General features: G+C 38.0%; 1 protein-coding gene across 1 annotated transcript in view; it reads left to right on the forward strand.

Annotated features, from left to right (window-relative positions):
* The window catches only part of tmem131 (transmembrane protein 131), a 170,488-nt gene that overhangs the window by 100,923 nt on the left and 54,945 nt on the right, over positions 1-14,620 (forward strand). Inside the window, exons 6-14 of the mRNA XM_055636520.1 lie at positions 762-878; positions 1,479-1,601; positions 5,096-5,176; positions 7,155-7,305; positions 7,393-7,449; positions 8,503-8,564; positions 8,659-8,767; positions 10,631-10,739; positions 12,793-12,946. Coding sequence (XP_055492495.1) covers positions 762-878; positions 1,479-1,601; positions 5,096-5,176; positions 7,155-7,305; positions 7,393-7,449; positions 8,503-8,564; positions 8,659-8,767; positions 10,631-10,739; positions 12,793-12,946 — 963 coding nt within the window. The remainder of the gene's footprint in view (positions 1-761; positions 879-1,478; positions 1,602-5,095; positions 5,177-7,154; positions 7,306-7,392; positions 7,450-8,502; positions 8,565-8,658; positions 8,768-10,630; positions 10,740-12,792; positions 12,947-14,620) is intronic.

Below are 14,620 nucleotides of genomic sequence, written 5' to 3' on the forward strand. Positions count from 1 at the left end.
TTAAATCAATTTTATTTAGAAAGTTATTTCTAAATATATGCAAATTTTTTGAGACTATCAACATTTACAGCATTTAATGTTGTTGCACTAGCCTTCAGAATTATGATTTTAAACGTAATGGGCATTTGGAAGTTTTCATGGTACCTCGATTGCCTATAATGTTAAGATGACAATATTAATAGGTCAATTGTGAAATTAATTGCTTCCAGTGCAGTTAACACACCATAGAGGTTCTTCAGAATGCATTTAAAATTGGGAGGGGGAGGGAGGGGGGTGAATTAAATTTCCATAACTTACAGAAACTGCTTGATTTTCATGTTTCATCAGTTTATAATTGCAGACACTTCTCGTGTGTTTCTTGCCAGATCATTTTATTCCTCCACCTCCTGACATGATAAGTATTTGTACTTGAAGTTTAGGAATATTACAACAATATTATGCATTCTTGGCTGTTAAGGTTGATATGGCATTGTTCTGTATGTGTGTGTGTATGTTGCCATTGCTGATATATTTGAAATAACGAGGGTGCAAAATTGCATTATTTTCAAACTTCCTGCCAGTCATAAACTCTTCTCTGCATTGATACTTTCTTTGAAACATAATGCCGAGAGGCCAGACAAAATGGCAAATTCTAATTATAGCTGGATTTGGCCACCACAGGCTTGCCTGATGCCAAACTGATTATTTGTCCAATCAACTATACCTGCTATTGCTACACAAGATGTAAACTAATTAACATTTTGCTTTTCTTTGCTGCCCAGATAATCCCACCAGGAGGAAACACATCTTTTGATGTAGTGTTTCTTGCAAGAGTAGTGGGAAACGTAGAAAATACTTTATTTATTAATACATCTCTTCATGGGGTATTTACGTACCAGGTAAGAAAACCCAAAATTCTATTCAATGACCAAAAATATATTGCGAACGAAAATGAGTCTTAACGAAAATACCTTTTTTTACGAATGCTTAAGGTTGAGAAACCTGTCTCCATGAATTTCTCTTTTTAGGGCAGATTAATCTACATTGCAACTATTATTTGCTGATGCAGGCTATGGATCTCAGTGGTTCATGTTTAATTTTCATGGTTCCCTCCAATGTCCCATAGCTCCTTACAAACCCATCAACCCCCATCCACAGACTTCAGAACTCATAACCTGTTCAAATCCCACTTGCGCTTTTCTATTCAAACTTGTTGAGTGTCAGCTAGGCACAGCAAAAATAGTTTGACCTTTAGGCAAATTCAGTCATTAACTTCTGGCAGCGCTTGTAAAGGTTTTATCTTCCCTTGGTGTGCTCTTCAGTGAGTTGAAAGAGGAGGCAGATTTTATTTACCTATCTTCAGAAGTGACAATGTTATTTGTATTAAAACTATAGTGTGGTTGAGGTATTTTGTCTAAAGTTAGCACATCTTTATTGACTGTTAAATTTATTGATCTTTGCCATTTTTATGAACTGCATCCTTGTAATTTCTATTACAGGTGTTTGGGGTTGGAATACCTAATCCTTACCGTTTGCGCCCATTTATAGGGGCAAGAGTTCCTGTAAATAGCAGTTTTTCACCTTTAATAAATATACACAACCCTCACAGTGAACCTTTACAGGTAAGTTACTTTTTAAACTGAAAACCATGTACTAGTACTATTATCCAAATCTGAAGTAACCACTCTGGAAGACCAGATATTATCAGATTCTCAAGGGGGAAAAAACAATATGGACTGAACTCTCTCTCTCTGCAGCATGAGTGACACCTTCTTAATTAAAAAAGAAAAGAAAAACAATTAATCTTATCAAAAACTTTCACACAAACTTACGAATTTTATTGTAGTGACTTTATAGGAGAATGATCCAGAAAGGATCTAATTTTAATGTTGAATTAAAACGGTCACTCTTGTAACCTAAAACAATCCTTTATTTCATTTCATTTTTTAATCCATAAAAATCTAAGCCAAAAATGTATACAATTCAAAGGTGGCATTTGTTCAGTAATTGAAAGAAGTGTCTTGGTATTTAATAAATCTTGCTATTTGAAGTTGTAAATAGTTGAATTTGCAGTAGTGTAAAATTGCAAATATAAACTTTGTAGTTAAAACAAAAAAAAGTAATTTAATTGCAATGATTAGCTAAATGATCCCACTGAACAGCAATACGAGGGGTGCAGTCATGCAGCTAGTAAAGGTGCTCCATCAAAGCTCCAATGATCCAGGTTTAATCCTGAACTCCAGTGCAGAAATTGCACATTCTCCCTGTAACTGTTAGTTAAGTTTCTTTTGGGTGCTTTGTGTTTTGCCCAAATTCTAAAGACTTGGTTTGGTAAGTTAATTGATCATTGATAGCTGTCCTTAATATATGAGCAATTGTTAGAATCTGGCAGGAGCTGGAACTAACAAGGGATTAGTATAACTGGGTGCTTCCTGGTTAGTGCAGACCTGGTGGGCATTGATTAAAGATGTGGATGACTTTGAGCAGTTGTAATGCATCAACATTTTACATGCCAAAAGTTTGCTATGGCTTTGATTATTTCTAACCTAAGCTAATGAATGCAGAATGATTTTCAGACATATAAAATGCAGCGAGAGCCTCAAAGAAAATAAGTTTTATGTACTAGAGAAAACAACTTATAAAACAAGGAAGTTTCATTAGTTGTTCACTAAAATATAGAAAACCAAGTAGTAAATATTATTCAAGAGAAAGGTTGGGAATATTGAGAGATTGCTATGTTTAGAATGAATTATACGCCATTCTTTGTAGAATTGTGCAAATGTAATTCTGACTGAGGTGGCTTTACCTTGGCAGAATCCTATCAATGAGTTATCTCAAATATTTGGAGCATTTTCATAGAAGCTTTTGAATGTTTATTTCATCTTTGGTTGTTAAGATGTGTTGAATGTGATTTTATTTCTCACTGGAAATTGTTGACATTTTGATTTTGTAAGCACGATACTTCCTTTATACTCTCCAATATTGCATCTGACCTTTGATGGGTAAAGGCAACGTTCTAGCTGCACAGTTTTTGAGCAATTGATAGGGTCAGGTCCACTTCTTGATTTCTTTTGCTCGGACTCTCAATGTTAGTAGCTGAGATAATGCAAGTGTTGGAAACAAAATGCGGTAAATATGCAGGCAGCAACACATCAAGAAAAACCGTTGATGTCTATGCATCAACTGTACGCCCACGCACTCTCAGCAGACCTGCTCTTACCATTTCTGTTTTTTACAATAGATGGATTTTGAGTTGGTAGAAACTAATTTTAATAACTCAAACATTTCGAACTCATTGGTTTTCCTGGAATCTTCCATCATATATTAATATATATTTATTTCAAAATTCATAAGTTGTAGGTCTTGAATTAAAGTTAAAAGAAATTTCTCTGGGAAGACATGGGCGGCATGGTGGCACAGTGGTAGTGTTGCTGCCTTCTAGCGCCGGAGACCCGGGTTCAATCCCGACTATGGGTGGTGTCTGTATGGAGCTTGTGCGTTCACCCCATGACCATGGGGATTTTCTCTGTGATTTTCGCTTTCCTCCCACACTCAAGTCGTACAGCATTGAAGGTTAATTGACTTGGTATGAATGTAAATTGTCCCTACTGTGTGTAGGATAATGTTAATTTGCGGGGATCATGGGACGATGCAGACTCGGTGGGTCGAAGAACCTGCTTCGGCGCTGTATCTTTAAACAAAAGTAAACATTTAAGTTGGTTATTTAATGTTTGAGTGTTAAAGTCGGGTTAATTCATTGATATTGGTTGAATTCTTTTATACATAAAAAAAAAAATTATTTGATAAAGGCTGAGATCAACACTACTTCTGAAGTTGCCCTTTAACTTGACCGCCCACACAAAATAACATAATTTCCCCCAAAACAACCACAGATGGTTGTCGGCAGGAGTTTGTTACGACTTATGTAACACTTGCAACTCTGTTATTGCTGAGTTCTACTTACAAAAATTATCAATGTGAATGAATCGAAGTTCACAAAATGATTAGACAGGGTCTGTTGAGTAAATTAGGGCAATTGTACTTCAATATTTTTGGACGGCATTTAGTATTTTGGGAAAGTGTTGTTTTCCATTGGATAAATAGTGTGTCGGCATGGTGCAGCTTTGACAAATGAAATCCTGCGCAAAAGTTTTTTTTTAAAAGGCGACGTATCGATTTTCTATCAGTATAATTCACTTAAGGAAGTGGAAAGCTGGTCCAAATGAATACATACAACTCCATCAACCTGTGCTAGGAAAATCCTGATGGAGAAGAGAATATAAAAATGGATTAGCCTCTTGTATCTCCGCTTGTTGAGTAGTCAGCTTATTATCCATATTCATCTGGAAAGTAGAAGAGACACAGGAGGGCTGCTACTCCCTGTGAAAACGTTTCAGCACTGGTTGCCACCTTCAGGAGTGGAGGCACAAAAATGCAAGTACTAAAATGGAAACAGCATGATATGCCTACTATTTGGTTTTGAGTCTGCCAATGCATTTATCCATTGGTTAACTGTTGATCAACAGCTAATCAATGCACTATTGACATTGTTGGCACCTGTGGATCAAATGCCATTTCTTCTGCCAAGTAGGGAGATCCCAGTGTATGTGCGGTCTATTCCTAGCAATTTTAATTTAAATACCGAGCAAAAAAACTGCTGCAGGAAAATGGTCGGCCAGGCAGCATCTGTGGAGGGAAATTACAGCCGATGTTTTTGGTTGGGACATTCCAGAAGAAGGATCAGGACCTAGAAGGATCTGTTTTCCATCACAGATGCTGCCTAACTCACTGAGTTCCTCCAGCCTTTAGTTTTTTTACTCAAGGTTTCAGCATCTGCTACTATTTATGCCTCTAAATTTAAATGCTAGTGCCTGTATTATAAAATACTGAGGTTAATGATGGGTACATTTAATGTATTGAGCCCCCTGAGCAATTTTGAAATCTGATTGAAACCAGTCGTTGCATTCCAAGACTAAAATGGTGTAAGAAGTTCTGTTTTGGTTTGGGTCCAGCCCAGATTTCCATTACATCATCAGTAATGAAATGGAAACAATCTAAACAAACGTTTGGCAAAGTTTTATTCTTGGGAGTTAAGAGTTGACTCTTATTTTACCAGGTAGTTGAAATGTATTCAAGTGGAGGAGATCTGCATTTAGAACTTCCAACCGGTCAACCAGAAGGTCCTCGAAAATTATGGGTGAGTTTAATATGTTCAACAAAGACTGGTGAATGTCAAAGAAATGCCATTTCTCTTTCATCACAACAAAGCCATATTGTTTAATTGGCCCAGACTACTGTGATTGTTTATATAAAATCTGGCATAGGATCTTGCAAGCTGTTAACTTTTTACAGTCAATTTTCTGTGCAAGTTCCAATTTACAACTTTAATTTTTATTAAGGCTGGAATATCTGCTGAACAGGATTTATCTGGAGAGTGATTTGTAAATATGAATCGAAGATCACTCATTATGCTCAAGAAAGCAGAATACAGCCTGGTCTGTGGAGGGACACCAAATCTTTAGCGGCCATTTGGAGTTTCTGTTTATACCTGAAATTGGTATCTGTTTTATGATGTACCATGTGTAGGAAGGAACTGCAGATGCTCGTTTAAACTGAAGATGGATAAAAATTCTGGAGGAACTTAGCAGGACAGGTAGCATCTCTAGAGAGAAGGAATGGGTGACATTTTGGTCGAGACCCATAGACATTCTGAAGAAGGGTCTCGACCCGAAACATCACCCATTCCTTCTCTCTAGAGGTGCTGCCTGTCCTGCTGAGTTACTCCAGCATTTTATGTCTATCTCATGATGTACCTCACTGTTTTTCCAGCACTACATCTGCATTCTACTACTGGACTAAATAAATCTGATCTAAATAAACTGTACTGATCCAAATAAATGAGTGGGTAGAGGCATGGACGTCTCAGGATCTGCTTCCAGGCAATTTGAAATATTAATCATAAATGAGTGCAATATTAATCATAAATGAGAGAAACTTTTTGGCAGTTTATTTTTAAAGTTTTACCGGAATCCAGGCAGCCACAGAGCAGAGCCTCTGTTAATGAATTTTCCTCATTATATCATTTTGTCATCCATATCTGGGTGATTGAACTTTCTATAATAATTTTAGCAGGTAGAGAAAATGGGAGGAGCTCTTGGATAACCAATGGTGTGATTGTGCAGTCTAATTTGTTCATTTGTTGAGTTTATTTGGGTTGTATTACATAGAGGGCTAGTGTTTTTCCAACCACAGTGGTGTCTTCAAACGCATACCACAACAGAACATTGATATTTGAATGCCATGGTGGAAATGTCCAAGATTATACCAGCAAAAAATGATCACGAGGTCTTCAGAGTGCTCAGGCACTTTTCACAAGTCAGCTGCTGAACTTGACAAATCTAAAATGAGTCTCTAGTTTAGTGTTAGGATTATGTCAATGTGTTTGCATATTGATACATTACAAAACATAAAACATTGAATTTGAATCTCATTTTAAAGACTGTCTAAATCTGGTATTTGGTTATCCTATGTATATTTTAAATAGCCCAAAATTGAAAGTCATTTATATGTCAGGAGGAATTGATAGCTGGAACTTTCCAAGGGATTTTTGCTGATCTTGCTCTGTTCCTGGTTGCTAGATTAAGTAGGCATTTTGAATTGGATTTTGAGTGGAGTAAGGAATGTATTGTTAACTTGGGCCAGATAGTTAATACTGAATTACATAATTCAAATTATGTTAGCCTGCATGTGTTTAACCACAGTCACTTGGGACATCTGAGAGTAAAAAACGGTTCAACAACTCTTTCTCTAGCTAAAACTTAATCAAATTGAATTGAAATTGTTTGTTTAAAATGAATGAAATTACCTTTCCAAAAAACCATTAAAAAAGCCTGTGTTGTATTTTTGTCTTCAGAAATTATTCGCTTAACTTACAATGACCTTTCATAGTTTTTTCCATTACTACTGTAAAATATTTCACTCCAACTTCTATCATTTCAATATTCCAAATAAACATGTGTTGAGGTCCTGAGCATGTAGTTGCTATGAATGCAGGGAGAGTGGGGTGGGGGGGGGGGGGGGGGGGGGGTCATCTTCATGAAATATGATTTTAAATTTCTACCTCTTTCTTTGTATATAATTTATTAACCATTTATTATTATTTTTCTTTTTAATAGGAGATTCCACCTTATGAAACAAAAGCTGTGATGCGAGCCAGTTTTTCTTCAAGAGAAGCAGATAATCACACGGCTTTTATCAGAATAAAAACAAATGCATCAGACAATACAGAGTTTCTTATTTTACCTGTGGAGGTGGAAGTTACAACAGGTGAATCAAATAGATATTTCCTCCCATATTCTTTCAATTTCTAATGTTGAATCTTTTGGATTGAAATACAATTTATTCTCATTACAGCACCTGGAATTTACTCCTCAACAGAAATGTTAGATTTTGGTACATTACGATCACAAGGTGAGCTTCTACAAGTTTATAACATAAATTTATTAACTACTTCAACATTAAATATTGATGATCTGCTCTGTATCCCTGCCACTAACCACATGCTGGACCATATGTCCATGTCCTCACTGTAAATTTTCAGTGCTTTATCTTTTTAATCTGTAATTTCAATTATTTTACACTTGTGAAGGAAACATTTCTCAAGACCTGTAAACCAACTATGTTGGACTCCATCAACGTAGCTTTATAAGGGGCATAAAAACTGCACTTGGACAGGCCAGTTTACAACCAGAATATCTCTGGTTGTGTAGTTTGCATTCTTCCAACATTATTGTCAGTCTTTTTCTAGTTTGAAGTATGGTTTTTCACTCTTTATGTACTGTTTCTGTAGAGCTGCTCTGTTAAAGTAAAATTGAAATCACAGTATATTCAGCAAAGTTCTGCCTCTCAATGGATAATGCTGGGTGTTGGGAGGGAATTTCAGTGTCCGCCATACTAATTTTATTGTTTGAGCAGTACAAGGGAAATAGTCGTACAACATGGAAGCAGTCCCTTTGGCCCAATTTGCCCATGCTAACCAACATACCCCATCTACACATCCCACCAGCCTGCCATTGGCCCATATCCTTTTAAACATTTCCTATCCATGTACCTGTCCAAATGTCTTTTAAAAGTTGTGATAATACCTGCCTCAACTACCTCTGGCAGTTTGTTCCATATACCCACCACCCTATGTGGAAAAGTAGCCCATCAGGTTCCTTTTAAATCTTTCCCCTCTCACCTTAACCTATGTCACCTGGTTCTTTATTCCCTTGCCCTTGGGGAAAAGCCTCTGTGCATTTACCCTATCTATTCCTTTATTATTTTGTTTTGTCAGGTGTATAAGATCATCAGGGGAATAGATAATGCTCGCAGATTGTTTTGTCTTCTGGTGAGCATTGGATGCAGCATGCTCTCCATTTGGATTGGGGAAGAGAAATATTGCTTTATTTGTTCATTTTTTAATTAGCGTTCCGCTAGTATGTGTGGAGCAGCAAAATATCTAATTATGTTGTTTCTCCGCAGATCTTCCAAAAGTTTTAAACCTTCATTTATTAAATTCAGGAGCAAAAGATGTACCAATAACAGTAAGCTCTTATTTTGCCATGACTTCAGACTCAAATTATGCATTCATTTGTATATTTTTGCTTTGTGACTAATGTATATTGGTTTGGTTTTTAGAGTATTAAACCATCTTCACCAAATGAAGCTGTTACGGTAGACTTTAAACCAATTACACTGAAGGCATCAGAAACAAAATATACCAAAGTCGCAAGTATTATATTTGATGGTAAGTAAATTCAGTAATATTTTAACCAAACCTGTTCAAGTGTTGAACGTGCATATTGCCACGCAGGATCATCTGAACTGTGTAATAATCTATATAACATTTTATATGACAATGAAGATGTGGATCACAGAAATGACCAGGACACTACATCTAGAAAAAATAAGGCTTGTCTTGACTGACAAACCAGATCAATTTTCCAAAATATGGTCTCCTTTTATTGAATTTCTTCAACAACATAATGGTTGAACACAAACTCAAAACTGACCCTAGGGTCGGGTGAGCGGGCGTATGGAAGGGCAGTGGGATATATCTCCGCGTCTTTCACATCTTTGTTAGGTTTTTTTTTTCATGTCTTTCTCGAATTTCTTTCTTTTTTTTTCTTTTCTTCTCTTTCCCTTTTTTCCTTTTTCTTTTTTTCCGATTTAGTTATTAGTTTCTAAAATGTTAAATCTGAAGCAGTATGAAAATTGTATAATTGTTATGTCGATTATTTTCTCTTTGTACAATTGCTTCTAATAAAAATAAAATTAGAAAAAAAAAAACATTTTATATGTACAGATGAAGGCTTAGAGTCATTGAGTGATGCAGTGTGGAAACAGGCCCTTTGGCCCAACTCGCCCACACCGGCCAGCAATGTCCCAGCTACCCTAGTCCTACCTGTCTGTGCTTGGTCCATAACCGTCCAAACCTGTACTATCCATGTACCTGTCCGACTGTTTCTTAAACGATGGGATAGTCCCAGCCTCAACTACCTCCTCTGGCAGCTTGTTCCATGCACCCATCACCCTCTGTGTGAAAAAGTTACCCCTCGGATTCCTATTAAATATTTTCCCCTTCACCTTGAACCTATGTCCACTGGTCTTCGATTCCTCTACTCTGGGTAAAAGGCTCTGTGCACCTACCCGATCTATTCCTCTCATGATTTTATATACCTCTATATAAGATCTCCCCTCATCCTCCTACGTTCCAGAGAATAGAGACCCAGCTTACTTAACCTCTCCCGATAGCTCACACCTTCTAGTCCTGGCAACATCCTTGTAAAATATCATCAGAGTCAAGAATGCGAGCAAGAGTAACTCAATAGTAACTCAGCAGGTCAGACAGCATCACTGGAGGCTACCAATCAGTTTGAAGAAGGGTCCAAACTCTAAACGTCACCTGTTCATATCTTCAAGAGATGCTGTCTGATGCTCTGAGTTACTCCACAACTTTTCCCTTTTATTGTAAACCAGTATCTGCAGTTTCTTGTCTACTGAATTACACAGCATGGAAATTGACTATTTGGAAAATTGTGTTTAGAGTTGGCACTTTTAAAGGAAATGACTTCCTTGCCCAATCCCCCCAAATGCTTTTCCATGTATGTGTATAGTTCCTCTTTGAAAACCCCCTTTCATTCTGCTTGTATTTTTTTCATGAAGTATATACCTAAATATCATGTTATGCTCAAAATCTATCTTTGCTGTACACAAAACTATGGTTTAAACATAACACCAGTAGGAATTGTTCTCCCACTCATCTTTCACACTTGACGTGTTTTAGAACTCTACTAAATATCTAATCCATCCCCTTTCTGTTTTTCCTTCTCTGCTTGGAGAGAAATTTCAGGCACATACATTTTTGAAAACGGTAATTAAATTGGAGGTTGAAGGTTTTGATCATTAAACCGAGTCACATTTAGAATTTGAAGAATTTTATGAAGGTAGTGTGGTTGATTTGTGTCAAATGTGTCAGGTTTTCGAAATGAACAAATCAAATTCACAAATTGAATTAAGTGGTTTATATCCTGCAAACTAAGGGATACGGGAAATGTGCTAACAAAAAGTCTGATTATAATTTAAAAAGTTGCTTTGTATTTAATTTCAGCTTCAAAAGCAAAAAGAACATTGCAATTTTCTGGGAAAATAACTGTGAAAGCGAAAGAGAAAACTTATTCAAAACTTGAAATTCCATATCAGGCTGAGGTGTTAGAAGGGTAAGTCTGAATCTTTCAGACTTGTTAGTGATTGATGTTGTTCAAAAGAGCAGTAAAAATTGATTTTTTTCCCCCACTTCAAACAGAAATCACCAATAATTGGAGCAAAAAAAAATGCTGCCCATGCTGGAAATGTCAAATAAAGCACTGGATGCACTAATTATTTGAGACATCAGACCTGGAAAAGGGAGTTAGCATGCAGATTTTAAACTACAGAGGGAGAGAGAAGAGAGGTGAAAGGTTGCTGACCAAAGTTGTCATGGTAGCAATTGCTTAAAAACTGGATGTTGGAGATGAGAGAAAAATGAGATCAATTATAGCTCTCGGGGCTAACGGAATCAGGAACGGGGTACTGATTCTTGGGGAGAAAGCAGGAAAGGGGTACTGATTCTAAATGATCAGCCATGATCATATTGAATGGCGGTGCTGGCTCGAACGGTGGAATGATCTACTCCTACACTTATTTTCTATTTTTCTAATTGAAAGGACCATTCCCGTCCATGAAGTTGTCCTCAGACTGAAGACGAGGTGCTACTCTTTGGGCTTGCAGCAATCGTTGTTGGTGTAGTGTAGGAGGCCAAAGATACAGTGGTGAGAATGTGAATGGGATAGAGAACTGGGGGCTCAGCATCATACTGGCAGACTGAATCAGAATCAGATTTTATTCGCCAAGTATGTTTCCAAAGCAGTCAACCTACATTTGGCTTCTCCACTGTAGAAGAGGCCATATTGTGAGTATTGAACAAATACACTAAACTAGTAGAAAGGCTGAATAGGTCCCTGGATGCTGGAAGGGAAGAAATGAAAAGGACAAGCATCTCCCTGTGGTTTCAAGGGAAGGTGATGCGAGGGGGGGTTGTAAAGGTGATCCAGGGTTTCAAGGAGGTCATGGTCCCTTTGGAAAGGGGGGGGGGGATTGTGATGGGCACAAGTGTCAGGTGGTGGAGTATGATTGAAAGCAGCAGAAATTGTGAAGGATTATCTGTTGAATGTAAATCATAAGACATACGACACAGAGAAGTTTTTTTACTCCTGTATCCTTGCCGGCCCCATAGCTAATCTTGATTAAGAAAAGAAGAAGGGTTAATTCGGGGTACATTTACCTTGAACTTGAATGCCCTCTGACCCTGGAATTATCTTCTATGTCCTCATGAATGAGTCCCATTAATCTGGTATTCCCTATACATGCTTTCTTTAGTGCCTTGATGGTAATTTGTCTTTTAGTCATTTAAAGGCATTGAATCATCTTGTCTTCCAAGAAAATATTAATTCAGCTTATGGCTCTTCACCATTCCACTGCCAGTTGTGTTTCCATCTGTCTGGTTTACTTTCTTACTTTGACCTAACACACCACCTTCCAGATGCACTTTCACACCTACCCCTGAACACGGTTTTGGTCAGCCATCTTTTTATTCCACTTTCAGTTGTGTCCATTTCTGTATGATTGGCTTTCTGCAAAGTGTCTTGAGATTTTACTATGGGAAATATGAATGTAGTCATAGAGCCCTTGAGTCAAAGAATAAAATGTTCCAATGACCTCATGTCCAATCTTCTCTTGTTTTCTCCTGGGTGTGTGTAAATTTGAACTGGGGGTGAAGGCATCTTTTTGTGCAGCAAGTGTTATGTGAAGGACTAAAGTTTAGCTTGTTTTTAAAGATGGATGTAGTTTATTGAGGTGCTAATGTAATGAAATCAAGACAGAACTGTTCACAACTATGCATTGCATTTACAGTATTTAAAATGCATGTGAAAGGTAACTCCTGCCAGAAATCTAACAATCCAGGAGTTATTTGAGTGCTTTTTGCAGAAACTAGAAATGCCCAATGGATCTGCATTAGTAACCAGAATGTGGATTTCAATCTGGCACCATGTCATCAACTTACAGTACTTATTGCTAATCTATAGGATGTTTTTTTGTTTTTTTAAATTTGGGTCTTTCCCAATACAGTAAGAATCTCTTCCAAGATGCTGCTCGCATTAAAATCAAAATAACAAATTAAAGTAACGAATATTGCCTTGAGATTATATAAAAAGCTTTTTATGTGATTCGCAGGTACTTGGGATATGATCATGCAGCAACACTCTTTCATATCAGGGACAGTCCCACAGATCCAGTGGAGAGGCCAATATATCTAACAAATACATTCAGCTTTCCAATTATTATACACAATGTTTCTTTACCGGAGGATGCAAAGACGATGTTCAAGGTAACAACGATTATCTTAATCATGCTGTCAAGTATTTTTGTAGTGTATTGCATTATAATTAATTTATTAGCCAAGTATGTAAAAACATACAAAGAATTTGATTTGTCATAAAGTCACACCAATAAAGCAACAAGGCACACAACATAAAAAATTAACATAAACATCCACCATAGCGCACTGTGATTATCTTCTTTCCTCCTTTTCCCCCGCGGTCAGGGTAGTCGAACCATCCGCAGTTGGGGGCGATCGAAGCTCCCGCAACCGGCGATCAAAGCTCCCGCATCAGGGCAATCGAAGCTCCCCCAATCGGGGTGGTCGAAGCTCCTGCCGTTGGAGCTCCCGAAGTTGATCTTTGACCAAGGGGCCATGAGCTTCATGATATTAAGTCCCCAGGCTCCCACGGGTTGTAGCTCCCGAAGTTGGTCCCTGACAAAGGGAATACAAGCTCCACGATATTAAGTCCGCAGGCTCCCACGGTGGGAGCTTCCGAAGTCGATCCCCAGCAAAGGGACCGCCAGCTGCACGATGTTAGGCCGCAGTGCGGACGGAGATATGATACGGAAAAAGTCGCATCTCCGTTGAGGAAAAGAGAAAAAAAAGTTTCCCGCACCCCCCACATAATACAAAACTAAAGATACACTAAACCATACATTTAACAACAGACTAAAAACAATAAAAGAAGAAAAGGACAAGACAGACTGTTACCGAGGCTGCCATCTTATGGCGCCACCCGGTGGTACGATGTTTGCATGTGTTCGTTATCTGGGTTGTTTTTCGAGCAATGAATTCCAGATGTAATTAGAGTCTTGATCCAGGTATAGTTGAGAACTGAATGGGAGGAGTAAGAGAAGACCATCATCATATTTAAAAATGTAGTATCAATGAACTTGCAATAAAATGTTAATTGGCATAAAGGAAGAGGGTTGTTACCAAGACATCCGCGAATCGGACAGTTGCTCCAGGACCTCCTTGGGGCTTTGTTCTAGATCTATCTTCCTATCTTGAGTTGCTGCCTTTATAATGTTTGCTGATTGCACATATTAAATCTTTTCCAAAAATTGAACGTATCAGGTAGCTTTTGCACGGTAATGTTCAAAAACTTGTATGAAAGTAACATGAAACTTTAGAGATACAGCGCAGAAACAGGCCCTCAACCCACCGAGTCAGCGGTGAACAGTGATTCTTTCCCTCCCCCCCCCCCCCCCCCCCCGGAACACTAACGCTATCCTACACACTAGGGACAATTTTCTATTTTACAGAAGTCAATTATCCGACTAACCTGTATGTCTCCGGAATGTGGGAGGCAATCAGACCACACAGAGAAAATCCATGTGGTCACAGGGAGAACGTACAAAATCCGTACAGATAGCACCCATAGTCGGGATCAAACCCGGGTCTTTGGCGCTGTAAGGCAGCAGCTCTGCCGTTATCCCTCTGTGCCGTCTTAAGAAACACTAAAGCACACCAATGCAGGCAATGATTTGCTCCAAGAAGAAAATTGAATCATACCCCTTTGATTTTGGTGATAATATTATCACTCAATCCCTCAGTAAAAACCTCCTGCGTAGTTGCTGTTGTAAGCTGTATATACACTTTAGCTGCTTGGTATGGTCATAGGATTCTCTGTTGAGTCATTCGTCTAATTACTGAAAATCTTCCTGTCATCTACACAAC

Source organism: Leucoraja erinacea, chromosome 6 (assembly GCF_028641065.1).
Source record: "Leucoraja erinacea ecotype New England chromosome 6, Leri_hhj_1, whole genome shotgun sequence".
NCBI classification, from domain to species: Eukaryota; Metazoa; Chordata; class Chondrichthyes; order Rajiformes; family Rajidae; genus Leucoraja; species Leucoraja erinaceus.